The sequence below is a fragment of the Lepidochelys kempii genome, chromosome 11, assembly GCF_965140265.1.
Source record: "Lepidochelys kempii isolate rLepKem1 chromosome 11, rLepKem1.hap2, whole genome shotgun sequence".
NCBI lineage: Eukaryota > Metazoa > Chordata > Testudines > Cheloniidae > Lepidochelys > Lepidochelys kempii.
Window position 1 is genome coordinate 77,158,652 of NC_133266.1, and position 26,841 is coordinate 77,185,492.

General features: G+C 50.7%; 1 protein-coding gene across 2 annotated transcripts in view; it reads left to right on the forward strand.

The window, feature by feature from the left end:
• The first annotated feature begins 1,717 nt into the window (after positions 1 to 1,717).
• SLC19A1 (solute carrier family 19 member 1) overlaps positions 1,718 to 26,841 on the forward strand; it is a 40,650-nt gene continuing 15,526 nt past the window's right edge. The window contains exons 1-3 of one of the 2 annotated variants that reach the window (XM_073306910.1): positions 1,718 to 1,870; positions 9,919 to 10,019; positions 17,480 to 17,801. In XM_073306910.1, the coding sequence (XP_073163011.1) occupies positions 17,625 to 17,801 (177 nt within the window). In that variant the 5' untranslated portion in view covers positions 1,718 to 1,870; positions 9,919 to 10,019; positions 17,480 to 17,624. The remainder of the gene's footprint in view (positions 1,871 to 9,918; positions 10,020 to 17,479; positions 17,802 to 26,841) is intronic. The other variant, XM_073306909.1, reaches the window with a different exon arrangement.

Below are 26,841 nucleotides of genomic sequence, written 5' to 3' on the forward strand. Positions count from 1 at the left end.
TCTCCCTGCATTCCCCCTTCTGCACAGTGCATTGTGGGGGCTGTAGTCTTCTTGCGCACCCCTTTCGTGGTGCACTGTGGGGACTGTAGTCTCCCTGCATTTCCCCCCCCCCCGCACACTGCACTGTGGGGGCTGTAGTCTCCCTGCATTTCCCCCCCCCCCCCGCACGGTGCACTGTGGGGGCTGTAGTCTCCCTGCATTTCCCCCCCTCCGCACGGTGCACTGTGGGGGCTGTAGTCTCCCTGCATTCCCCCCCTCACACGGTGCACTGTGGGGGCTGTAATGACAGGTTTCAGAGTAACGGCCGTGTTAGTCTGTATTCGCAAAAAGAAAAGGAGGACTTGTGGCACCTTAGAGACTAACCAATTTATTTGAGCATAAGCTTTCGTGAGCTACAGCTCACTTCATCGGATGCATACTGTGGAAAGTGCAGAAGATCTTTTATACACACAAAGCATGAAAAAATACCTCCCCCCACCCCACTCTCCTGCTGGCAATTGCTTATGTAAAGTGATCACTCTCCTTACAATGTGTATGATAATCAAGGTGGGCCATTTCCAGCACAAATCCAGGGTTTAACAAGAATATCTGGGTGGCGGGGGGAGTGGGGGGTTAGGAAAAAACAAGGGGAAATAGGTTACCTTGCATAATGACTTAGCCACTCCCAGTCTCTATTCAAGCCTAAGTTAGTTGTGTCCAATTTGCAAATGAATTCCAATACAACAGTTTCTCTCTGGAGTCTGGATTTGAAGGTTTTTTTGTTGTAATATCGCAACTTTCATGTCTGTAATCGCGTGACCAGAGAGATTGAAGTGTTCTCCGACTGGTTTATGAATGTTATAATTCTTGACATCTGATTTGTGTCCATTTATTCTTTTACGTAGAGGCTGTCCAGTTTGACCAGCTGTGTTAGTCTGTATTTTTTCATGCTTTGTGTGTATAAAAAGATCTTCTGCACTTTCCACAGTATGCATCCGATGAAGTGAGCTGTAGCTCACGAAAGCTCATGCTCAAATAAATGGGTTAGTCTTTAAGGTGCCACAAGTCCTCCTTTTCTTTTTGTGGGGGCTGTAGTCCCCCTGCATTCCCCCCCCTCCCCGCATGGTGCACTGTGGGGGCTGTAGTCTCCCTGCATCCCCCCCCCCCCGCATGGTGCACTGTGGGGGCTGTAGTCTCCCTGCATTCCCCCCTCACACGGTGCATTGTGGGGGCTGTAGTCCCCCTGCATTCCCCCCCCCGCACGGTGCATTGTGGGGGCTGTAGTCTCCCTGCATCCCCCCCCCCCCCCCCGCACGGTGCACTGTGGGGGCTGTAGTCCCCCTGCATCCCCCCCCCCCGCACGGTGCATTGTGGGGGCTGTAGTCCCCCTGCGTCCCCCCCCCCCCCGCACGGTGCATTGTGGGGGCTGTAGTCCCCCTGCATCCCCCCCCCTGCACGGTGCATTGTGGGGGCTGTAGTCCCCCTGCGTCCCCCCCCCCGCACGGTGCATTGTGGGGGCTGTAGTCCCCCTGCATCCCCCCCCCTGCACGGTGCATTGTGGGGGCTGTAGTCCCCCTGCATCCCCCCCCGCACGGTGCACTGTGGGGGCTGTAGTCCCCCTGCATTTCCCCCCCCCCCGCACGGTGCACTGTGGGGGCTGTAGTCTCCCTGCATTTCCCCCCCCCGCACGGTGCACTGTGGGGGCGGTAGTCTTCTTGCGCACCCCTTTCGCGGTGCATTGTGGGGGTGTTGCCCCCCCCCCCCGGCGGGCAGGTCGTTCTCGTGCCGCAGCGCGTGGCACGGTCCCGGGCGGGCTCCGCGTGACTCTGCAGCCCGCCGGGCCCTGGACGGGGGCCGCCCCTCGGGCGAGGAGCCCGGGGCAGCAGCCCAGGTAGGGCGCGGAGGGGTGGCCCGGGGGCGGGCGGCGGCGTGGGCGCAGCGCCCGCGGTCGGATAAGCGGGAGCTCCGCGCCCGGGGCCGCTTCGTGCTGAGCGGGGATGCCCCGGACTCCGGAATCCAGCGGCCCCGGGTGGGCTCGCTCTCCGCTGGGCGGTGGAGCGCCCCGCTTGGGGGCATCGCCGCCGATCAAGTCCCCGGTGCGCCTGGGTGCCCGCAGCGCCCCCCGGGAGCCGTGCGGCTCAGGGCGAGCGAGGAGTTTGCAGGGGAAAGTCCTTCGCGCCTCCCGGCAGCTGATGCCGGGGGAACAAATAGTGACGGGGATGGAGCGGGGCTCCCCTGGGTTTAAAACGTGCCCCGCTGCAAAAATCCACCCTCGGCTTCATTCCAGTATTTCCTTCCAGTGGGTGGCGTCGCTGCTGTTTAAAAAACCGGAACAAAAGACCTCCCTTTTCTTTTCCGAGATCCTTTCCCTTTCTCCCTTTGGTTTTGGGCGCATTTGAGCAAGTGCCCACGTGAGCCCTGTGTTCCCCAGAGCATGACTCTGCGCTCATTTTAAGATTGCAAGCTTCTGACCGTTGCCATTGTTTTATCCCCGTTTCCATTTCTACATCTCCTCCTTGGCAGCCATTGGATCGTTTCCAGTGTTTGCTCTGGCGCAAATGTCACTTTGATGAAAGGAGGACAGTTCCTTAACTGTGCACGCACATTGTGGAGCTCAGCCAAGCTCTGGGAGTGGGGTTTTACTTGGCACAACCATTAATTTTGGGATTATTACCATTTAGGTGAAGTCAATTTGCCAGAGCTCTTTATGGGTTCAGTCCTGCAACTACTTATGCACAAGAACAAGGAGGAGTCCTTGTGGCACTTTAAAGACGAGGGGCTTGTCTATACTGGCAATTAACAGCACTGCAACTTTCTCGCTCAGGGGTGTGAAAAAGCACGCCCCTGAGCCCAGCAAGTTGCAGCATTGTAAAGCACCAGTGTAAACAGTGCCCCCCGCGCTGGGAGCTGTGCCCCTCGTTGAGGTGGTTTTTCTGAGAGCGCTGGGAGAGCCGTCTCCCAGCACTGCGCTGTGACCACACAAGGCACGTTAAAGCGCTGCCGGCGTGGACTAGCCCTAACAAATGTATTTGGGCATAAGCTTTCGTGGGCTAGAACCCACTTCATCAGATGCATGGAGTGGAAAATACAGTAAGCAGAATATATATACAGCACATGCAAAGATGGGAGTTGCCTTACCAAGGGGGGGGGGGGGTCAGTGCTCATGAGGCCAATTCAATTAAGGTGGAAGTGGCCTATTCTCAACAGTTGACAAGAAAGGGTGAATATCAAGAGAGGGAAAATTACTTTTGTAGTGCTAACGAGGCCAGTGCAATCAAGGTCTACCTTGGCCATTTCCAGCAGTTGACAGGAAGGTGTGAGTATCAGTAGAGGGAAAATTACTTTTTATAGTGACCTAGTCACTCCCAGTCTTTATTCGGGCCTAATTTGATGGTGTCCAGTGTGCAAATTAATTCCAGTTCTGCAGTTTCATGTTGGAGTCTGTTTTTGAATTTTTTTTGTTGAAGAATTGCCACCTTTAAGTCTGGTTTCAGAGTAACAGCCGAGTTAGTCTGTATTCGCAAAAAGAAAAGGAGTACTTGTGGCACCTTAGAGACTAACCAATTTATTTGAGCATAAGCTTTCGTGAGCTACAGCATCCGATGAAGTGAGCTGTATAGAGACTGTCTTGTTTGGCCAATGTACATGGCAGAGAGATATTGCTGGCACATGATGGCATATATCACATTGGTGCAAGTGAAGGAGCCCCTTCTTGTCAACTGTTGAGAATAGCCCACTTCCAGCTTTAATTGAATTGCCCTCGTTAGCACTGACCCCCCTCCCCCTTGGTAAGGCAACTCTTATCTTTTCATGTGCTGTGTGTATATATATACTGCTTACTGTATTTTTCACTCCATGCATCTGATGAAGTGTGTTTTAGCCCTCGAAAGCTTATGCCCAAATAAATTTGTTAGTCTCTAAGGTGCCACAATAAGGATTCCTCATTGTTTTTGCTGATACAGACTAACACGGCTCCCCCTCTGACACCTGTCATTATGCACAAGAGTAACTTTACTCATTTGAGCAGTCCTAGTGCAGCCAATGGGAGTATTTACATGAGTGAAGTTATTCATGTGTGTGTATAGGATCGGGGCCTACATTCAGAGTACTCTGCTCTGCTTCATGGCTGCAGTTTACCAGAGTAAAACACTGAAGGAATTGAGTTGAATCATTTGAGTCATGTGGGCCTTGAGCTGCTGAGACATAGCGGATGTCTAGAGAGAATGGAAATAAGGGCCTCTCATCTGATTAAATTTGATGGGCCAAAATTCCTGTACACCTGTTTGATCGACAGTGGGCGGCCTGCCTGCAGTAACTTGTTCTCATCTTATGCTGTGATAGCTACCCATTCAAATCCTGCCCAGCTGACCCAGAGCTCTTGGGGGAGAGGGACAGCAGACTGACCCATTGCTCACGGGGGGGTGGGGGGGGATCGGGAGCACACTGACCCATTGCTCAACGGGGGGAGGGAGATCGGGGAGCACACTGACCCATTGCTCGCAGGGGGAAGTGGAGAGCAGACTGACTCATTGCTCACAGGTGGGAGGAGGAGTGGGGAGCAGACAGACCCATTGCTCACAGGCTGGAGGGGGAACAGGGAGCATAGAATCAGAATATCTGGGTTGGAAGGGACCTCAGGAGGTCATCTAGTCCAACCCCCTGCTCAAAGCAGGACCCATCCCCAACTAAATCATCCAAATTTTTTTTTCTATTTGCCCCAGATCCCTAAATGGTCCCGTCAAGGATTGAACTCACAACTCTGGGTTTAGCAAGCCAATGCTCAAACCACTGAGCTATCCCTCCCTGACTGACCCATTGCTCAAGGGGGAGTGGAGCTAACCTGAGCTGCTGGGTTCTTTCTGTTCCCTGTTTCACTCTCCTTCAGCAGCCCTGATTGGCTGCTGTTCCCCTTGAGGAGGTGGGGCAGTGGAGAAGGCAGCTGGGCGGGGGGGTTCCCTGGGCTGGGCTGGAGACCTCAGGGGGTTGAGGTGTGGCAGCTAGGATGGGAATCCCGTCAGGGTGACAGCCTCCTGGCTAGAGCGGGTGCCGCTGTCACCCTGGTGTAGCCATCCCGTGTGGGAAGGGCAATGAACTCTGCTGGCATGAGCCACCGTTACCCTGGGGCTGTCCCAGGGTAACCGTGTCAGCGAGAGTCCCCTGTAACGGAATTAGCTACGCTGGCAGCCAGTCTGCATGCAGAACTGCTGATGAGGAATCTGGGTGAGCTAAACAGCAATAAGCCACTCCAAACCTGAAATGAGCAGCCCCTGGGTATTGACGCTGGTTTTACTTAATCCAGCTGCTGCCACTTGCCGGTGTCGGCAAGGCCTGAGAAACTAAGGCCTGGTTGATGCTAAAAGGTTGGGTCCACATAGCCACGTCGGTCAGGGGTCTGAAACAGCCACCCCCCGAGCGCCGTAGCCACGCCGACCTAGCCCTCCGTGCGGGGGCAGTTCGTTCGATGGAAGAATGCTTCCATCGACCTGGTTGCTGTTGCTTGGGGAGGTGGAGTTCCTACCGTGATGGAGAAACCCCTTCCATTGCCATAGTCTGCATCTGTGCTGCAAAGTTACAGCCAGCAGCTGACGGAGGGACGGCACCACAGTGATGCCACTGGACTGCCTGTTGTGTAGACACAGCCTGAGAAACTTTGTTTCCATGTGTGGTTACTAGACTGTACAGCTAAGCATACCCCCCCGCATCTGCCCTACCCTCACCCACCCAAAGGCAAGTACCCCAAAGTCAGGCATTGCAAAGTTCCGAGTTTCGTAGCACCTAGCTCAGTGAGTCTGCGGGATCTATATTAAGGCCTAGGTGAGGGATTAGCAGACACCTTGCCAGTGTGCCATGTGCACGAATCCTGTGCTGTGGGGACCTTCAGTCTGACTGGCTTTGTTTTTGTTCTCTTGGGTGCTAACTCTTGGGTGCTGACTAATTGTTTCCCGTGCACAGCCTGCACTGGGTTGCACCTTGGAAGTTCTTCAGGGACTGGGGATCAGGGGAAGGAATCCTTCCCTGCAGACTACTGGAGACTGGACCAGTATTTGCCAGAGGCGGAGAATAGGAGGAATGGAGGGGCACCAGTGGCCAAGGCCCACATGATAGCAGGGAAATGATTACATGAGAGGTACCCAGTTGGTCCCAGCAAGTGACCTGCACCCACACGCTGCAGAGGAAGGCACCTCCCCACCCCGCCGCCTCCAAGGCCACTGCCAAATCTGACCTGGGCAAAAATTCCTTCCCAGCCCCACCTATGGCAATCAGGTGGACCTTGAGCATGGGAGCAAGAACCAGCCAGCCACATGCTCGAGAGAGAGAGAATGCTCAGGGCCACCTCAGAGCCCTGGCCCATCCTGTCCAGTGTCCCATCTCCAGCCATGGCCATCCCTGGTACTGCAGAGGAAGGAGAGGGGAAAAGACAAATGGGATACATGGGGGTGGGGAAGGAATCGTGACCTCTGCAGGTGACTGGCTGAAGCACTGAAGCATGTGATTTTAGGAACATCAGATGTTAACCGAACTGGACCCCCGGGCTGCTGAGCCCTGCATCCTACCACCACACGCATCCCTGTCACACAATCACACTCATATATTTGTTGGACTCTCTCTCAAAACTAATTAAATTGTCCCCACAAATCCTGTTCGGAGGCTGTTCCAGAACCGCTGCGCTCCCATGGTTAGAAACCTCTTAATTTCCAGCCTGGATTTGTTCCTGGCCAGTTTATCCCGATCTGTTCTTGCGCCCCATTGCCCGTTAGCTTAAATGGCTCTTCATCCTTGCTGGCATCGCTCTTTGTTAACACATCAGGGGGTGACCCTGTTCGCTCTCAGCCCTTCTCAACCAGAGTGGGTTGCGACTCCGTTTTAATGGGGTCGTCAGGGTTGGCATTAGACTTACTGGGGCCAAAGCCAAAGCCCTCGGGCTTCAGCCCTGGGTGGCGGGGCTCAGGTTACAGGTCCCCTGCTGGGGCTGAATCCCTTGGGCTTCGGCTTTGGCTCCCCACCCAGGGCAGCGGCACTGGGGCAGGCTCGGACTCCGGTCCCCCCTCCTGGGGTTGTGTAGTAATTTTTGTTGTCAGAAGGGGATCGCGCTGCAGTGAAGTTTGAGAACCCCTGGGCAAGGCTAAAGGAGCCACGTTCGTCCCATCTCCTGTCAGAAAGAAGGGCCAGATGGTATTGGTTGGGTCAACAGCTGTATATCTAGGAGTGCTTTCTTAGAACACAAGATGCTGGACACACTTAGTGAAAGAATAAATGCTGAACAAAAGTGTCTCAAACCAAAGCCTCAGTGGGAGAGCCCTGAACGTGCCTGTAGGTTTCTGCTCGAACCTTGATTTGCTTTGTCAGCTCTTCACTAGAGGTTTTGGTCTCCAGCCGCTTACACAGCGTGCAGTTTTGCTTACACAAGTGGTGCCGTGGACTTTGGCCAGATTATCCACGTGTATAAGCATGTGCGGGACAGGGGCCTTTAGGCATAATCTGCAAATGTGATGACCTAAGAAATGCCAGCTGCCTCCCCTTGGCTTCCTTCTCTTTGTTCTTCAGGTTATGAACGTTCCTGTGGTACAGCCAGGAAGCTGGCCACACTCCTCATTTGCATCTCAGCGAGCCTCCTGAATCAGAGAATATCGGGGTTGGAAGGGACCTCAGGAGGTCATCTAGTCCCACCCCCGGCTCAAAGCAGGACCAATCCCCAATTTTTGCCCCAGATCCCTAAATGGTCCCCTCAAGGATTGAACTCACAACCCTGGGTTTCGCAGGCCAATGCTCAAACCACCGAGCTATCCCTCCCCCTGCTGCACAGACTTCTGCATAACTGTGAGCTTCCCACATTCGCTCCGACTGCTCCAGTGATCGTCAGCCTGCTGTTGCTTGGGATGTTCGCCCTTGTGGGCAGTGGCAGCAGAAAGGCCAGCGGTTGGCCTGGGGTCTGAGCATTACCCATCCCCCTTAGGGATGGTTCTCCGAGGACGTCACTGGTGCTGTTACTGCCTGTGCTGAAATGGCTGGTTTGCATCAGGTAACCCACCTATACAGGTCTGACCCATTAAAGAGCAGCGACTCGCCCTCCCTGTCTGGGGAGCTGGTTCCCCTGCGGGTCGGCTGGTAACGAAGGGTTTTCTACACCGCAAAGCTGCACCCTTGAACTGAAGATACAGCTTTAAACTGGTGCCAAAGGCTGTGGGGGTACCCTGAATTCAGTTTAAACCAGGCGTACTTCGGCTTAGCTTAGCTCAGTTTGGAACAGGTTTAAGCTAAATTGAAATAAGCCACCCTTGGACTGAAGGCAGAGCGTCCGCTGAAAACCTGATTTACCTTGTATCGGTGCTACTTCTGCCTTTGGGACTGTTCTGAAAGAAGTAACCGTATGGCGGGAGACAGCCAAACGCCAGCCCAGTATCAGCACTGAGAGTCAATGAAAGATAGTCCTAAAAACAATGCATGAGATTTACAAAATACCACACAGCAGGAACAAAGCTATGTGGAGGGCAGCCCCCCGGCTGTTATCTGAGTCATGCACAAGCCTGATCCGCTTACATCTAATAAACAATAGCAGCAGGTCTAAACCCCAGGAAAAGGCCTTGAGATAACAGCAAAACATTCCTCCTCCCCTGTAGCAGGACAGGCCAGCTTCTCAGCTGTGCACTTCACAGGCTGCCGCTTAGGGGAAGGACGGTGGTTTTTCATTGTCATAGAATGTTTTTGCAGCTTTCTTGAGCTCACAGATGGCCAAGAATGGCCTTGCCCAAATGTCAGGGTTTGACCCCGAGTGTTTGTGTGTGTGTTGGGGGCAGACAGAGGGAAGACGTTCTCACCGCCCCATAAGAATGGCTATGCTGGGTCAGATCAATGGTCCATCTAGCCCAGTGTCCTGTCTTCCGACAGTGGCCAATGCCAGGTGCTTCAGAGGGAATGAACAGAACAGGTCATCATCAAGTGATCCATCCCCTGTCATCCACTCCCAGCTTCTGGCAAATAGGCTAGGGACACCCAGAGCATGGGGTTGCATCCCTGACCATCTTGACTAATAGCCAGTGACCTTATCTAGTTGTTTTTTTGAACCCTCTTATAGTTTTCACCTTCACAACATCCCCCTGTAACCAATTCCACAGGTTGATTGTGCGTTGTGTGAAGAAGTACTGCCTTTTGTTTGTGTTAAACCTGCTGCCTATTCGTTTCGTTGGTGACCTCTGGTGCTTGTGTTATGTCAAGGAGTAAATAACCCTCCTTATTCACTTCACACTATCCTTGATTTCATAGGCCTCTTTCATATCCCCCCCTCGGTCGTCTCTTTTCCTAGCTGAAAAGTCCCGATCTTTTTAATCTCTCCTCGTATGGCAGCCATTCCATCCCCCTCATCGTTTTTGTTGCCCTTTTCTGAACCTTTTCCAGTTCTACTGTATTTTTTTTTGAGATGGGGTGACCAGAACTGCCCGCAGTATTCAAGGTGTGGGTGTACCACGGATTTATATATGGACATTATGATATTTTCTGTTTTCTTATCTACCTCTTTCCTAATGGTTCTTAACATTCTGTTAGGTTTTTTGACTGCTGCTGCACATTGAGCTAGTGTTTTCAGAGAACAGCTAATTTAGACCCAGTTATTTTATATGTATAGTTGGGATGATGTTTTCCAATGTGCATCACTTTGCGTTTATCAACACTGAATTTCATCTGCCATTTTGTTGCCCAGTCACCCAGTTTTGAGAGATTCCTTTGTAACTTTTTGCAGTCTGCTTTGGACTTAACTGTCCTGGTAATTTTGTATTGTCTGTGAACTTTGCTACCTCACTGTTTACCCCTTTTTCCAGATTATTTATGAATATGTTGAACAGCACCGGTCTCAGTTGAGACCCCTGAGGGACACCACTATTTACCTCTCTCTGTTCTGAAATCTGACCATTTATTCCTACCCTTTGTTTCCTGTATTTTAACCAGTTACAGATCCATGACAGGACCTACCCTCTTATTTCATGACTGCTTACTTTGCTTAAGAGCCCTTGGTGAGGGACCTTGTAAAAGATTTTCTGAAAGTTCAGGTACGCTATATCCACTGGATCACCCTTGTCCACATGTTTGTTGACCCCTCAAAGAATTTTAGTAGATTGGTGAGGCATGATTTCCCTTTAAAAAACCATGTTGACTCTTTCCCAACAAATCATGTTCATCTCTGTGTGATAATTCTGTTCTCTACTATAGTTTCAACCAATTTTCCTGGTACTGAAGTCAGGCTTACCAGTTTTAATTGCCAGGATCACCTCTGGAGCCTTTTTTAAAAATTGGCATCACATTAGCTATCTTCCAGTCATCAGGTACAGAAGCCGATTTAAATGAGAGGTTACAGACTACAGTGAGTAGTCCTGCAATTTCGCAGTTGAGTTCCTTCAGAACTTTTGGGTGAATCGCCTCTGGTCCTGGTTTCTAATTACCATTTAATTTATCAATTTGTTCCAATTTGCTCCTCTACTGACATGAAAATCTGGGACAGTTCCTCAGATTTGTCACCTAAAATAGAATGGGTCAGGTGTGGAAATCTCCCTGACATCCTCTGCAATGAAGACTGATACAAAGAATTCATTAGCTTCTCTGCAATGGCGTTGTCTTCCCTGAGTTCTCTGCACCACCACTGTCTAGTGGCCTCCCCCCGATTATTTGGCAGGCTTCCTGCTTTTGACATAATTTAAAAAAAATTGCTGTTAGTTTTTCAGTCTTTTGCTAGTTGCTCTTCAGATTCTTTTTTTGCCTGCCTAATTGTCCTTTACCTTCAGTTTATGCTTCTGTTTTTCTCAGTAGGATTTAACTTCCAATTTTTAAAGGATGCCTTTTTGCCTTGGACTGTTTCTTTTACTTTGTTATTTAGCCACGGCGGCACTTATTTGGTCTTCTTACTGTGTTTTTTAATTTGGGGCATACATTTAATTTGAGCCCCCTATTATGGCATTTTAAAAAGCTTCCATGCAGCTTGCAGGCATTTCACTTTTGTGACTGTACCTTTTAATGACTATGTCCATTTAACTAACTAACTAACTAACATTAACTTCCTCTTTCTGAAGTTTAATGCTACTGTGGTATTCCCCCCCCCCGCCCGGATATTTAATTTAATTATATTATGGTCACTATTACTGAGGGGTTCACTTGGATCAGATCCTGTACTCCACATCGATCTAAATCAAGAATCGCCTCTCCTCTTGTGGGTTCCAGGACTGACTGCTCCAAGAAGCAGTCATTTAAGGTGTCTAGAAACTTCATCTCTGCCCCCGATCCTGAGGTGACATGTACCCAGTCAATATAGGGATAGTTGAAATCCACCATTATTATTGAGTTTTTTATTTTAATTGCCTCTCTGATCTCCCTGGGCATTTCACAGCCATCTCACCATCCTAGTCAGGTGGTTAGTAGTATATTCTTACTGTTATATTCATATTATTCAAGCATGGAATTACTATCCCTAGAGATTCTGTGTTACAGTTTTTGTGGTATAGGTAAAACGCTCTACAGAACCGTTGAATGTCAAGGTAGATACGGAGAGGAGTTGCTAAGACTGAATGTTGCATGCACATGGATGCAGATTGAAGTGTGTCCATGCTCCTTTCCTAGTTACTCGTGGAGCCCTCAAATGCACCGTGCCTTTAACCCTGGTCTAGAATTGGCTGGAAGAGGGCACCGTAGAGTGAGGTGTGATGCTACGTTCTTTCAGGGACTGACGTCTCTAAAGTGTGCCCAGTCTGTGATGGTGCAGGGACCAAGCCCAGGACCCAGCCTCTATTTCTGCAGCTTGCCACTCTGTGACCAAGCAAGGATGTGGTATGTCAAAAGGATGAGTTTCTGAGCGTGGGGCAGAAGGACCAGCATCCTTTGCTGCCAACTGCGCCTCTGAGCTAGGAGTGAGGGCCTAACTGCCTTGAGAGGGCAGGAGTTAGACAGATAATTGGCCAACGTTCCTCCCTCAGAAGCCAAAGGAATCCCCTCACCAGGAATAAATTGGGCCCCAGAGGTCTGATTTGCCCAGGTTAGGCCCAGCTGCAGTGCTCCAGTTTGTCATTTGTCAGGGATCTGTAGACTTATTGATCAATGAGGAGATAAGTAAGAACTTGCCTCATCTGCTTACTGGTGGAGTTCAGTGTATTTGTGGGGAGCGGGCAGGGCTGTCCGAACCAGATACAGTCAAAAGTTGTCAGTTTTGCCTTAAACCGATGGGTAAAGTTACCTGCATATTGGAAGGGTTTCCTCCCCTGGCCACACTAGGAAATATCTCCAGCACTGCAAGTCCCAGGGAATGCTGGGTGTCTGCTGCAATTGGCAGGTGCATACGGGCTGTTGCGTAGCTAAAGTCTATATTGTAGGGGGATGGTGGTGTCATTTCTCTTTCCCTCTTCCTGGTCCCAGGGGATTTAAGTTGACAAGGGCATGGGATAGGAAGTAAGTTCACAAGTCCTGTTCTGGGCATTATTCCAACTAAGAGCATACTGAGCAGAACACTTACTGAAGAGGTCTGTAGATGCTGAAAGATTTGGACTCCCTTCCTAAGGAATTTACCAATGCCCTTTACTCTGATTCTGAACTGGATGTTGGGATATCTAGTCATCCCGTATTTGTTGAGTGGGTGCGATGAGATTTTTAGCACTAACACTTTACTCACTGAACCCCATTAAGTCTTGCTTTTGCCAACCCACAACTTAGCTAATTCTCACGCACATCCCCAGCAATCTCACTCCATTTCCCCTTTGTCTTGTTTTTTTTAAATCTATCAATTCCAAAAAATTAGTACTAGAGCTGTTTTGATGAAATGATTTTTTCAGAAAATGCCAGTTCATCAAAACCAAAACATGTTGTGAGAAAGGGTCAGTTTGAATCAATTTTCCAACTTGAAAAAATATCCAAAAATTGTCAAAACATTGCAATTTAAACAAAAATTCAATTTTTCTAGTTTGAAATGACTTTTTGTTTTGAAGTCTAGCCAATTATGGTAAAAAAAAAATTATTTATTTTTTGGTTAAATGGCCAAAATCAAAATGAATCATTCCAGTTGACCTGAACCAGTTGGTTTTTTCAGGTTTTTGATTTGGAAAAACTTTCAAGAGTTTGATTTTTCATCCTGAATTGGGATGGGAAATGTTTTTGAAATTTACAGGCACTTACTAAAGAGAACTGCAGATTATAATTCTCTCATGATCTGGGTTTCCTAGCACATCCCTTTGAGGATATCACAACCAAGTGTTCACATTAGCAGGTGATCATCTTTCCTAGCCTGATGTATGACTTGCTTTCTATCATTATAAAGTGATTAGCGAGACAAGGTGGGAGAGGTAATATCTTTTGTTAGACCAACTTCTATTGGTGAAAGAGACCAGCTTTCAAGCTTACACAGACTTCTTTTTCATACGTAAACATCAAAGCTTCTCTTTCACCAACAGAAGTGGGGGCAATACAAGATATTACCCCACCCACCTTGTCTCTCTAATATCCTGGGACCCACATGGCTACAACAACACTGCAAACAATTATAAAGCTACGTCCATTACCTGTTGTTGGGGGATATGTTCTCAGAAAGTGCTCAGTGATGGATCTGGTTCTGAATGATTAGGGTGTTTGCCTGTAAGAAGAGATGTGAATTTTAAGCTGTAAAGCTTTGCAAACAGAAGAATTTTGAGATGATGTGAAAACCTCAACAGAGTGCACAGGCCCCCATGCATCTGCAATTTTTAAAACTAGAGGTTTCAGAAAGAGTTTTTTAAAATCCACGTGCTGAATGGCTTGTAGAGCTGTAATAGGGGGACCAGGTGAAAAGCTCACAGATGAAACTTTGTGTGGGCTTTCACCTGTGACATGATGTGAAAATGGCTCTCCTGGAGGTCCTTTCCTGTTCTGTCCTGGGGGCCATTTGTACTCTGACCTTTGTGTTCTGTGGTGCTGAGCATTTTGTTGTGGCCACTTACAGACCTGCTAGTAGCAGCTGGTAAGGAGATGTGTGTCTGCAGGGATGCTACAGGAGCACCAAGTGGATCATCCTCCAGACGTTGTGAGGTGCACGCTGGGTGCTGTAAATACCATTTGCTCATCATTAGAGCTGATCACAATTTTTTTTTTTCAACAAAAAGTGAATTTTATTTGAAACTAAAACTTCTGCAAGAGGCATTTAGGTCCCCCCCCCCCATTTTCTGGATTTTTGTTTTTGTGTTGTTCCTATCTCCCGTTTTATCACGAAATGCAATAGAATGAATTATGTCTGTGTGGTGGTTTTTTTCACATTTTTTTTGGACATGCTAGCTCTTCAAAACATCCTCACATTTGGAAAACGTTAGTGACAAAAGGAAAAATGGAAAAGTGAAAGGGGAAAATCCCTAACCATCATTCCTTTTCCCCCCACAGGCAACCTTAATACAGCATTTCATAACTTTTGCCACCTTAATAATGTTCTCTGAACACAGTTTTTGTGTGGTGTGTGTGTGTGTATATATGTATGGGGGTAGGGATGAGGGGGAGAGAAGATCATTAAAGGGGAAACTAGTTCTTTGCAAATTTGTCTATTGTCCCTTTGACCCTACAGCCAATATGTTACATGGGCAGCTACACTCTGCATGCACACATTAACTTTTAACTTGGATTCGCAGTCTGCGCCAAAGTCAGTCAGATCCCAATAGCATAGGTCCTGGTGCTGGGGGTGCTGCAGCACCCCCTGACTTGAAGTGACTTCCATCACATACAGGGTTTACAGTTTCAGAGGAGCAGCTCGGGTAAGTCTGTATCCGCAAAAAGAAAAGGAGGAGTTGTGGCACCTTAGAGACTAACCCATTTATTTGAGCATGAGCTTTCGTGCCACAAGTCCTCCTTTTCTTTTTAGGGTTTACAGTGTGGTTCAACGGCTCTCAGCATCCCCACTATAAAAATTGTTCCAGCATCCCTGCCCAATAGTTACGGTAGGTGCACAAGTCCGTATCTGCTGTATTCACTGGAAACAAAGGGCCTGTTACATTTACTCTTGAGTCAGTTGAATCCTTTTACTCTCTGTGGAATTAGCTGTCTCATCGTGATGAGTCTGAGGCCAATAGTTTAATAATCTATATTTAGAACCGGCCGAAGGAAAAAACAAGTAAGTTTTTAAAGACCAGGCCTATAAAGTTTAACAGTGGTGTCACTAGTAGGAAGTTATGGAAACGGCGCTACTAACCGACAGACCAGTGGTGAGCTGGAGCCGGTTCATGCGAACTGGTTGTTAAATTTAGAAGCAGTTTTAGAACCGGTTGTTAGGGCTCCCTGAGCTCCCCGCTGGGGAGGCTCCCCTGGCCTGCCTCCCCCCCTCTCGCAGAGCCTCAGGGTGCCTCGCTGCCGGTGCCAGCGCTCTGGACCACTCCTGGGCAGCTCTGCAGCTCCTGCCGCATTGAGCAGCATGGTAAGTGTGGGGGGGCTGCGAGCTCCAGCAGGCCGCGTGGCATCCAGGCACGCTGCCCTGAGCAGCATAGTAAGGGGGCTGTGGGAGGAGGGGTTGGATAAGGAGCAGGGAGTGGTTGGAGCGGGCGAAGGTTCTGGGGGGGCGGTCAGGGGACAGGGAATGGAGCGGGGTTGGGTAGGCAGTCGCTGCCCCAGAAAGCCAGGCTGGGGCTTGGCTGGGGCAGCCCCCCAGGCCAAGGGGGCCCCGACTCACAGCGCTAGGGGCTGTTGGAGACAGGGCCGGCTCTAGGCACCAGCAAAACAAGCAGGTGCTTGGGGCAGCCCATTTCTAGGGGCGGTATTCCGGCGCCGGCCATGCTGCCCGCTAGAAATGTGCCCCCGCCGCTCCAGCTCGCCTCCGCCTGCTCCCCTGAGCCTGCCGCCACCGCTCCGCTTCTCCCCGCTCCCTCCCAGGCTTGCTGCACGAAACAGCTGTTTGGCGCGCGGCAAGCCTGGGAGGGAGGGAGGGAGAGAGAAGCCGAGCAGCGGCAATGGTGGAGCAGAGGTGAGCTGGGGCGGGGAGCGGTTCCTCTACCCCCCCCCCCCCACCCGTTACTTCCTGCACTCCCCCCCACCCTCGCTCACCTCCGCTTCGCCTGCTCCCCTGAACGCGCTGCCTCCCCCCTCGTTGCTCATGCGGGGGGAAGCCGTAGGAAGCAATGGGGGGGAAATGCGGCACACCCAGGGGAGGAGGCAGGGCCGGGGATTTGGGGAAGGGGTTGGGAAGGGGCGGGGGGGACACAAAAAACCGGGGGCTGCCAAAAATATTTTTGCTTGGGGCGGCAAAGATCCTAGAGCTGGCCCTGGTTGGAGAAGGGGCTCGGTGCTAGAGGGGGGTGCATGGAGCAGCACCGTTTGGGGTGCGCGGGGCTATGGAAGGGCTGCGGGGCCCTGCGTCCTGTCTTGGGGCAGGGGCTGCACTGCGGCTGGTACCTGCACTGCGCAACCATCCGGGCAGCTGCTCCGGGGCCCCGCGGGCAGAGGCTGATCCAATGCCGCCTCGCTCAGCAGCCGCGGCTGAGCTCCATGCTGCTTCCTGCCCAGCCCAGGAAGCGTGACCGGTTGCGCTGGGCAGGGAGATCAGGCATCATGTGACTGGGCACCGTGTAGGGCCGGGGAGCCAGGCCCCTGGCAGCAGCAGCCTCCTCTGCCCCAGGAGCCGGGCAGGGCTGGCTGGTGTCATGGCTGGGGGCTGCCTTGGGCGTGCTGGGGCGTGGCCCCCCCAGTCTCTCCTGCACTGTGGGGCTGTCCGGCTTCCGCCGCTCGGGGGTGCTCACCTCCCACAGTGGGGAGTCGGGCAGAAGGGAGCCGCCGCCCCACATGCCGGGAGCGACCCTACTGATGCAAGGGCTGCAGGACTCCTGCGCCACCAGCAGGCACCTGGGATGGAGAATGGGCCTGGGGAGGGCAGGGGGGCAGGACAGAGCCTGGGGGGACAGGAAGGGGCAGGATAGAGCCTGGGGGGCAGGATGGAGCCTGGGGAAGGTGGGAGGGGGCAGGACAGAGGCACATCCCTTAAATCAGAACTTTTTATAGGGAACTGTTTGTTAAGATTTGGCAGCTCATCACTGCTACAGACTATTTAATAGAGAATGGTAACCATCCCACAGCATTCTACAGTGGGGCTTTGATTCCCTGTTAAATTCAGTGGGACTGGGTCACTGCAACATTCCCATTCCTCTGGCAGAAGTCCCTTCGCCTCCCCTGGAATTCAGCACCTTGGGGGGTAAAACTTTCCAGCTGAGAGAAACAAACCAATCTGCCTGGCTTTTCGGTGGAACAAGTGGGGATTTTCAGGTATTAGCTAAAGAGTGAGGCAAAGGAACAAGCAAACCCCTGTAAACCAGACTTACTGAGGTTTGCGATTTATTTTACTTAGTTCTTAAACATCCTCTGAGAACACCCATCTATTTGTGCTGCCTGCGTCTTCGAAGGAAGTGTGTGTCGGCTTTTTTGTTTTTGTGACTTTGCAGCTAGAAAAAACATATACCAGAGAGAAAGTTCAGGGTATTTGTTTGCAATTATTTTGCAGAGAAATTTGATTTGTTGCCAAACTCTTCTATTTCCACAGAAATTCCAGCAGCAGATCTATGGGTGGGAGATTCTCTCTGCAAGGAGACAGAGAGACTGGCCTGAAAGTGGCTCAGCCTGTCTGACGGCCACCTGGGAAAAGGTCGTTTCCCTCTGATGCACCAGAGAAGGGCGACGGCAGAGCCATGTCTGTCGAGGATGATGGCTCTGTAATGCACCCCCCTGAGTCTGCAGTGGACCAGCGCTGGAAGTTCCTCGTCTTCTACCTCTGCTTTTACGGCTTCATGACCCAGATCAGACCTGGGGAGAGCTTCATCACCCCCTACTTGCTGGGAGCTGACAAGAACTTCACCATGGAAGAGGTGAGTTTGCAGTGTGTGTCTCTCCGCCTCCCCCACCATGCAGCTGCCATGCACCTGGCTCTGGAGAGCAGCAGTCTGCAACATGCGCTCCTTTTGAGCATCTCCTTAAGGGCAAGTTAGGCTCCCGTAAACACTGCTCCTGGGGGGCTGCTACAGGGGCTCACGGAAGTGATTCTCTCTGGCGGATGGGAGAGCAGTACGTGCTGAGATGAAGCAATGAGGGGGAGGTGCTAGTGATGCAAATCTATCTGTGAGGTGGGACAGCACCGGACTGGAGTGAGAGGTACATCCGTCCGGGACAGGTGTGCTCTCTATACCAGCAATTCAGAGCCCTCTCCCCACTGGTAGGCCAGTGTCTGCCCCTTATATCTGTTTGTGTCGTGTGCGCAATTCCTTGTGTTTTTCACACAACCAGACAACGCTCTTCTCAAGCAGCAAGAGCGCCCCAGCGCGTCTGCAGGGGTGGTGGGAGTTCTTCTCCGTCCCTGTGTGCTAGCCGCCCGGCTGGGTTACGGGGTTTGCTCTTAGCTGGATTGCAAGCTACTGCCCCTTTGCATGTGGTTCAAGAGCTCCGAAGGCTGATGGCACCTCGGGGTGAGGGGTCCATCTGGGAGGCTGTCAGTGAAAAGGGGGCTCCTCTCCAGTGTTGTCCAGCGGTGTGAGGGGACACAGCCTGTGCATACATATGCTACACTAGGGTTTGGAGACAGCACCGGTGCCACGTTCTTCACATGAGGCATTCTCAGCCCCGTTGTAAGAGCCGCTACCTCTGGGAGCTCGGTGTGTCTCGCTGAGCCGTGGAAAGGCCACAGGAGGTGCACTCCATACCTGTGCCCACAAACGGAGCTCGCCCCAAGGCCACCCACGGGTGGGGGCTGAGTTAAATTGAGCTGGTTTTTAAATGTGAGAGCTGGGCCAAGGGTAGCCCAAGCTAAGACCCTGTTCCATGTTTAGGGGAGATGCTTGAGACCCCCACGGCCTGATGGATCCTGGGTGAAGATCCTGCTTCCCCACGCTGTCCCGCTGCCCTCCCCATCCCTGAGTCCAGAGCCTTTAGTTCCTGCTGCGTCTGTGCTGTGGCTGCCCAGCCCAGGCAGTGGAAATGAGAAACCCTTCAGACGGGCATGGTCAGAGATGGCAAAGTGCAGCGAGGCACAGCCCTGAGTTACTTGCCTCGCTGACATGCAGGAGAGAGGAGACAGCTGCGCCGGGTTTCTAGGGGAGGTGTCTGAGTCGCTGTGGTTCTGAGAGGCCAGCCCTGGGGCCAGCTGGGATGCTGCCGTGATGGGGGGCAGTCTGAGGTGCACGTTTCACGTATGGCTTGTCAGGGGAGGGAGAGGCTGTAACATCCTCTCTGTGATCAGCCAAAGGGCTCCTCAGCACTGCCCAGTGCTACCATGAGGGATCAGCCCTGGGCCTTGTGCTCAGGGCTCCCGAGGCAGAGCCTGGCGGGAGTGAGAGGGGAGCCCGGCAGAGAGGGCACAGAGAGGGGTGGGTGGGGAGACAGGGATGGGCTGTGGTTTGGAAACACTGGCGACGGCCTGCCACGGCTCCCCCCTGCTGTGTTCTCGTCTGAGTCTGGCAAGACCAGAAAAGTCAGCTGGGAGCTGCGGTACAGAGGAGGCTGCTGTCAGTAGCAGGGAAGAGTGGGTACTTTTCATCCCGCTTTATCCCATTGTTCTGCTGGGCCCACAGCTCCCCCACCTCCCACCCCGTGGGGGTGGTCTGTGTGCCAGACCCTGGCGCTGGATATGGGCACTCCCAGGCTGTGGGGGGAGCATACAGCAGGCTTGGGGACGACATGGTTTCCGGCTGCCTTTCAATCCAGCTGGCCCAGGTGTCATCCCCCAGCATGATCGCTCTGTGGGGTGTTGGGGGGGGTTGGTTTCCTCACTCCTCAACCTAGTTTCCTTTTTTGACAGGGTTACAGGGCTAGTGGGCGGGGGGAGCAGTAGATGTGACGTATTGTGATTTTAGTCAGGCTTTGGATACAGTCCCACGTGATAGTCTCATAGACAAACTAGGGAAATGGGGTCTAGATGAAATTACTGTAAGGCAAGTGCAGAACTGGCTGAAAGACTGTACTGAAAGATCGTTTTCAATGGTTCGCTGACAAACTGGAAGGGCATATTTAGTGGGGTCCCCTGCATACAGTAATAGTCCATATTTTCATTAATGACTTGTATAATGCAGTGGAGAGTATGCTTATGAAATGTGCTGATGACACAAAGCTGCAAAGGGTTGCAAGCTGTTTGGCATACGGGATTAGGATTCAAAATGACCTTGACAAAGTAGAGAATTGGTCTGAAATGAACAAGATGAAATTCAGCAAAGACAAGTGCAAAGTACTTCACTCAGGAAGCAAAAGTCAAATGTACAACTCCGAAGTGGGGAAGAACAGGCTAGGGGTAGTTCTCCGGAAAAGGATCGGGCAGGGCGTGTTAGTGGGTCACAAATTGAATGTGAGTCAATAACATGATGTGGTTGTGAAGAAGGCTAATATCATTCTAAGGTGTAGTAACAGGAATGTTGGATGTAAGACATCGGAAGTAATTGTCCTGTCCTGCTTAGCAGTGGTGAGGTCTTAGCTGGAGAACTGTGTTTAATTCTTAGATTCATGGAGTCTAAGGCCAGAAGAGACCACTGGGACCATCCAGTCTGATGCCCTGTACAGCACAGGCCAGAGACCTGCCCCCAAAATAATTTTTTAGAGCAGATCTTTGATAAAAACATCCAACCTTGATTTAAAAATGGTCAGTGCTGGAGAATCCACCACGACCTCCGGTAAATTGTTCCAATGGTTAATTACGGTCACCATTAAAAATGTATTCCTTTATTTCCAGTTTGAATTTGTCTAGCTTCAGCTTCCAGCCATTGGAACGTGTTAGACCTCTCTCTGCTAGATTGAAGAGCCCATTAATAAATATTTGTTCCCCATGTAGGTGTTTATAGACTGTGATCAAATCATCCCTTAATTTTCTTTTTGTTAAGTGAATAGATCATACTCCTTGAGTGTGTAAGGCAGGTTTCGAATCCTTTCATCATTCTAGTAGCTCTTCTCTGACCCCTCTCCACTTTGTCAAATCCTTCTTGAATTGTGGGCACCAGCACTGGACACAGGATTCCAGCAGCAGTTGCATCAGTGCCAAATGCAGAGGTAAAATAATCTTTCTACTCCTACTCGAGATTCCCCTGTTTAGGCATCCCAGGATCACATTAACTCTTTTGGCCCACTGGGAAATCAAGTTCAACTGATTATCCACCATGACCTCCAAATCTTTTTCAGAGTCCCTACTTCCCAGGATAGAGTCCCCATCCTGTAATTATGGCCGACATTCTTTTTTCCTAGTTTTGTACATTTACAGTTAGCCAAATTAAAATGCTTGTTGTTTGCTTGCGCCCAGTTTACCAAGCAATATAGATATCTGTCAATCAGCGTCCTCCTCTTTATTTACCACTCCTCCAATTTTTGTGTCATCTATAAACTTTATCAGTGATGATTTTATGTTTTTGTTCTAGTCATTGATAAAGATGTTACATAGCATAGGGCTAAGAACTGATTCCTGCATGATCTCATTGGAAACAGACCTGGTCAATGTCGATTCCCTGTTTACAGTTACATTTTTGAGACTTATCAGTTAGCCAGTTTTTCATCCATTCCATGTGTGCCATGTTCATTAAATATTGATCTATATTTTTAATCAGAATGTCACGTGGATCCAAGTAAAATGCCTTACAGAAGTCTTATTATCTCTACATTATTACCTTTATCGATGAAACTTATAATCTCATCTGAAAAAAGACATCAGTTTAGTTTGACAGGATCTATTTTCTATAAAGACATGTAGATTTGTATTCATTATATTATCGTCCTTTAGTTCATTATTAACTGAGTCCCATATCAGCCGCTGGATGTCAGGCTGACAGGCCTATAATTACTCAGGTCATCCCAAAAAGAAAAGGAGTACTTGTGATACTAGAGATACTAACGGAATGGAAAGAGTGTTCTCACTGTACTATGAGACTCTGTCATCTGTTTTTTCCCCAAATACAGAACAGAAATATTTATTGAACACCTCTGCCTTTTCTTCATTATTATTGACAATTCTACCATTTCCGTCTAGTAATGGACCAATACCATAGTCAGGATTCTTTTCGTTCCTAATATGTGTTAAAAACTTGTAGGCTCATAGACTTTTAAGGTGAGAAGGGACCGTTGTGATCATCTAGTCTGACCTCCTACACATCTCAGGCCACACAATCTCATGCACCCACTCCTGTAATAGTCCCATAATCTCTGTCTGAGTTACTGAAGTCCTCAAATCATGACTTAAAGACTTCAAGTTACGGCGAATTCACCATTTGAGAATCCACTCTTGTTCAAACCAGCTAGTGACCAGCTCCTCCTTATTGTCCTTAACTCTGTTAGTCATAGAGTTGTCCTGGAGTCCCTTGGCTTCCCGTATCAATTTTCTACAATTCATAATTTCTGCTTTATATTCATTATTATCATCTTCCCCTTTCTTCCATTTGTTTTATATATATAAAAAAATATTTTTTACAGCTGCCTTCATTTCCCTTCTAAACCAGGCAGTTTTTCTAACCAGCACAATCTTCTTCCTCAGTTGTAGGATTAAGACTCATTGGGCATCATTCATTTGCAAATTGGATACAATTAACTTAGGCTTGAATAGAGACTGGGAGTGGCTAAGTCATTATGCAAGGTAACCTATTTCCCCTTGTTTTTTCCTACCCCCCCCCAAGACGTTCTTGTTAAACCCTGAATTTGTGCTGGAAATGGCCCACCTTGATTATCATACACATTGTAAGGAGAGTGATCACTTTAGATAAGCTATTACCAGCAGGAGAGTGCGGTGGGGGGAGGTATTTTTTCATGCTTTGTGTGTATAAAAAGATCTTCTACACTTTCCACAGTATGCATCTGATGAAGTGAGCTGTAGCTCACGAAGGCTTATGCTCAAATAAATTGGTTAGTTTCTAAGGTGCCACAAGTACTCCTTTTCTTATTGGGCATCTATTAATGTGTTCTTAAATGATTCCCAATTATCCTTTACATTTTTCTGATTAAACTCCTCCTCCCAGCTGATTTGGGTTCATAATTGTTTTCAGCTTTGTGAAATTGGCCCTATTAAATTCTGGGTGTCACATTTTAGGAAAGATGTGGATAAATTGAAAAGTCCAGAGGAGGAGAGCAACAAAAATGAGAAAAGGTTTAGAAAATCTTATCTTTGAGGAAAGGTTAAAAAAAACGGGGCATCTTTAGTCTTGAGAAAAGAAGTCTGAGAGGGGACCTGAGAACATAATGCAAATATACGAAGAGGTGTTATCCAGAGGAGGGTGATCAATTGGCCTCCATGTCCCTTGAAGGTAGGACAAAAAGTATTGGGGATAATTTAGGTTAGATATTAGGAAAAACTTTCCAATTATAAAGGTAGTTAAGCTCTGGAACAGGCTTCTGGGGTGTGTGTGTGTGTGGAATCCCCCTCAGAGGTTTTGAAGAACAGGTTGGACAAACATCTGTCAGGGATAGTCTAGGTTCACTTGGTCCTGCCTCAGTGCAGTGGGCCAGACTAGATGACCTGTTGAGGTCCCTTCCAGCCATACAGTTCTATGGTTCTTATTGGCTTCAGCTCCCAAGAGCAAAGCCTGACTCTGTGCTACCTGGCTGGTCTTCTGTGGGAACATCTCCTGGCTGGGCCTGAGCCCGCTTCTGAGGGGCGATGGGGTTCGGCGGGTCTGGGCTGTGCCCTCTCTGGAGGGTGAGGGAGGACGGTGAGTGACACCCTTGTGTGCAGATGATCTCCTTGCTTGGTGGCTGCCAGCGCTCTAGCCCAGCACTGAGTGTCCCAGACAGGAGTGGGGAGAGGCCAGGCCGGGTTGGGATTTTGGAGGGGTGATGTGGTTGGTGCGGAGGGCAGTTTGGGTCTCGGGATTGCTGGGTGCTCTGCTCCTCTGACCTCACAGGTGCCTTGTGCAGTGTGACTGTTGTCACCAGTGAGCCCCCCACAGATGGCACCCCTGTGCGCTAGGCCCTGTGGGGGCTGTGAGAGCAGAAGTCAGAGCAGGTCCATGAGGGTTGGTAGCCTCCTGCCCCAAGTCTCAGAGACCCTTTCCACCACAGAGGTGGCTGGAGATTTCATCTCAGTGCTCCCCTCCGGTTGCCAGCTGATGCCCCTGAGCTAGCGTGTGCCGCTCTCTGTCCTGTGGGACCCCTCTCGTGGGCGGGGTCTCCAGAGCCCCATGCTAAGGGGCTGATCTCCCGTCCTAGGCAGGGGGGACACGGCCATCCAGGTGAGGTGATGGGCCTTGAGCTCGGTGACCAGGAATGTGCCCTGCACTGAGCTGCCAGCATGGCAGGGGCTGGCCTGTGGGGGCAGGTGGGCTGCTCTGTCTCTCACTCAGGCCCCTCTGCAGCTTCCTGACTGGGAAAGTGACTTTAAAAGAGCATCTCGATGGCCAGGGGTCGATCTCTTCTGATTGCTGAGGGGAAGCTGCCCGGCCCACCCTCCTCGCGCCGTCCCTGCAGTGCGGCCTGGCTTAGTTCACTGGTGCAGGGACAGATCCCTGCTGCACCGAGGAGTGTCACGGGCGAACGGCTAGACAACGCCAGGCAAAACAAGTGTCATGTGACCCGCACAGCCCCTGAGCTAGCGTGAAGGAGACCCTGTGCCCACCCCCTGCTGCCACTGACCGACCCCTGCCGGCCCCTCCCAGAGAGTAATGGGGGCATGTGCTTCCAGGGCCCTTTCATCGGAGGTTATGCAAACTCCGTGACATAAGTGGGTCAGCATTGTTCCTGCCCCTCTGACCCTGCCCCTGCGGCTGTTGCAAAGAGGCCCGGTGGGCTGGGGGCAGGCGAGGGAGGGGAAGGGGAATGGGCAGTGTGGGGAGGGCAGCCACGGGTGGGCAGGACCTTGAATCAGCGCAGGCTGAGAGTTCACTTTCTGCACTGTCCCCCAGCTGCCAAGGGGCCAGATGAAGCCCAGCGCCTCCGTGAATCCCGGCTGAATGCTGGGAACGGTCCCCGCACACAGATAAGGAGAGTCCTTCTCTCACCCTTCGTGGCAATGGAGACCCCAACCCCTGCTGGCTGACGGGGCACATGCAGCCGAGCCGGGCGGCGTTGGCGAGGAGGGGGACCGCAGCACCGGCTCCTGGAGACGTTCTCTGCTCAGGACAGTTCACTGTGTGCCCGCACTGTGCAGCCTCCACGCTGGAGTCGTTAATCTCCGTCCTCGCAGCCCGAATGCAATTACATGTCACAGCCCTGGAGCGGGAAATGCCAAAGAAACCCACCGCAGGAGCATTGAACCTCAAAAAGGGGAACTGCACAGAAGTAAGGAGACTTGTGAAATGGAAATTGAAAGCAACATGCCAGGGTGAAATGCCAGCAAATGGCATGGAGACTATTAAAAACACCATACTAGAGGCTTACACTAAATCTATACCACACATGAAAAAAACAAACCAGCATGAGGATCAAAAAAATGCCACCATGGCTAAACAGCCGAGTAAAAGAGGCACTTAGAGGCCAAAAGGCCTCTCTACAGCCTGTTTCTTCCCTCTCAGGTGCCTGGCTTTGCACTGGGGGGGGATTTCAGGGTGAGGAGTTGCACAGAAGACCCTGGAAGAGATACTGCAGCCAGTTGAAAAACAGGGAAAAGGATTTGCCCAAATCCAGCAGTATTTTGCATTGTGCTGGGCTTGGGAATGTGTCAACGGACTCATTCCTGTGCTGGAAACATCATGCTTTGGAGGAAATGTTTGTGAAATCGGAATTTTGGAAAAGTGGAGATTTTCAAGATTGAACCTCCCCCATGTGACTAAACTGGAAAATCCAGATTGTCAACACAACCCCCTAGTCATGGAAATCTAAAAAACTCCCTCAACCCTTACAGTGTCCAAGTGTCCATTGTGGGGTTGAAGCTGGACAATTTTTTTGAAAAATAATTAAAAAAAATTTTTTTTTAAAAAATATCTTCCCTTGTCCAAATGCCAGATTTGAACTGTTCTCTTTGGTTTGCAGCACCAACAGACCCATGTGATCCTCTGGATGGTATAATTATCACACCATAAACGAACCCTGCCCAGCTTTCCTGGTGGCTTAGGTTTTAACCCAATTAATCGCCTTAACAAGGAGCAGTTTCTGCTTCTCTGGAAAGCCTCGGCTGGAGTGCACCTGGCCAAGCGCCCGTGGTCTGGCATGGGGGTTACAGTGTGCCAAGGACTGGTGCAGAACACCGCATGGACTAGATCATGTCACCCTTGTGCTCCGTGCTCAGGGCCTCCCTTCTGCCTCGCTTCCCAAGAGGTCAAATTTCAGAGCCATCAGCTGTGGCTTCCTGTGTGAGCAGTTTGGGTATGTGCTGTGGGAGGGGGAAAAACAAGGAGCTTATAAAGAAAGAAACGTGTTTACAAAGGGCTTTTAAAATGTGCCCGTTTTAGTTAACCTTTCTGTGCCTGATGCACGTGCAGAGCCTCGCCAGAGAGGGCAGCAGCAGAGCTCCATGGAAGCAGGCCTGTCTGATGGATGCCCTGGCGCTAGGGCTGGCGAACGCTGCCCTGCCAGTCAGTGCGTTTGCCCGAGCTCTCGGGGATTATACTAACAGTCTTGGGGGATAGGTGTAATACCTGTGACTACATCAGCCGAGATGATCTACTGGTCTCGGCTGCCTGAAAATCAATGGATGCACCTTTAGTTTAGGTAGTGTCTTCCGTGTGAGCCGCAGCCCGAAGTGCTTTGCAGAATCCGCTCGTGGTAGCGTGAGGGGCAGGACGAGGGATGGGAGGCAAGGGGCCTGTGCTGCTGGCCTCGTGGGCCGAGCATGGGATTGCTGCTCTCTCTGACTCGCTCCCCATCCTGGGCAGGGCCGCTCAGAGGGCAGGGAGAGGCTCGTCTGGGGACTCTGCACAGTTATCAGGCCACGGCTGCTCAGCAATCCCGGCCAGCTGGGGAGATTCAGAAGTGTGGGGAAGCAGGGCAGGGGCATCTGGTCTTTCTGAGGACAGGGAGTCTCCC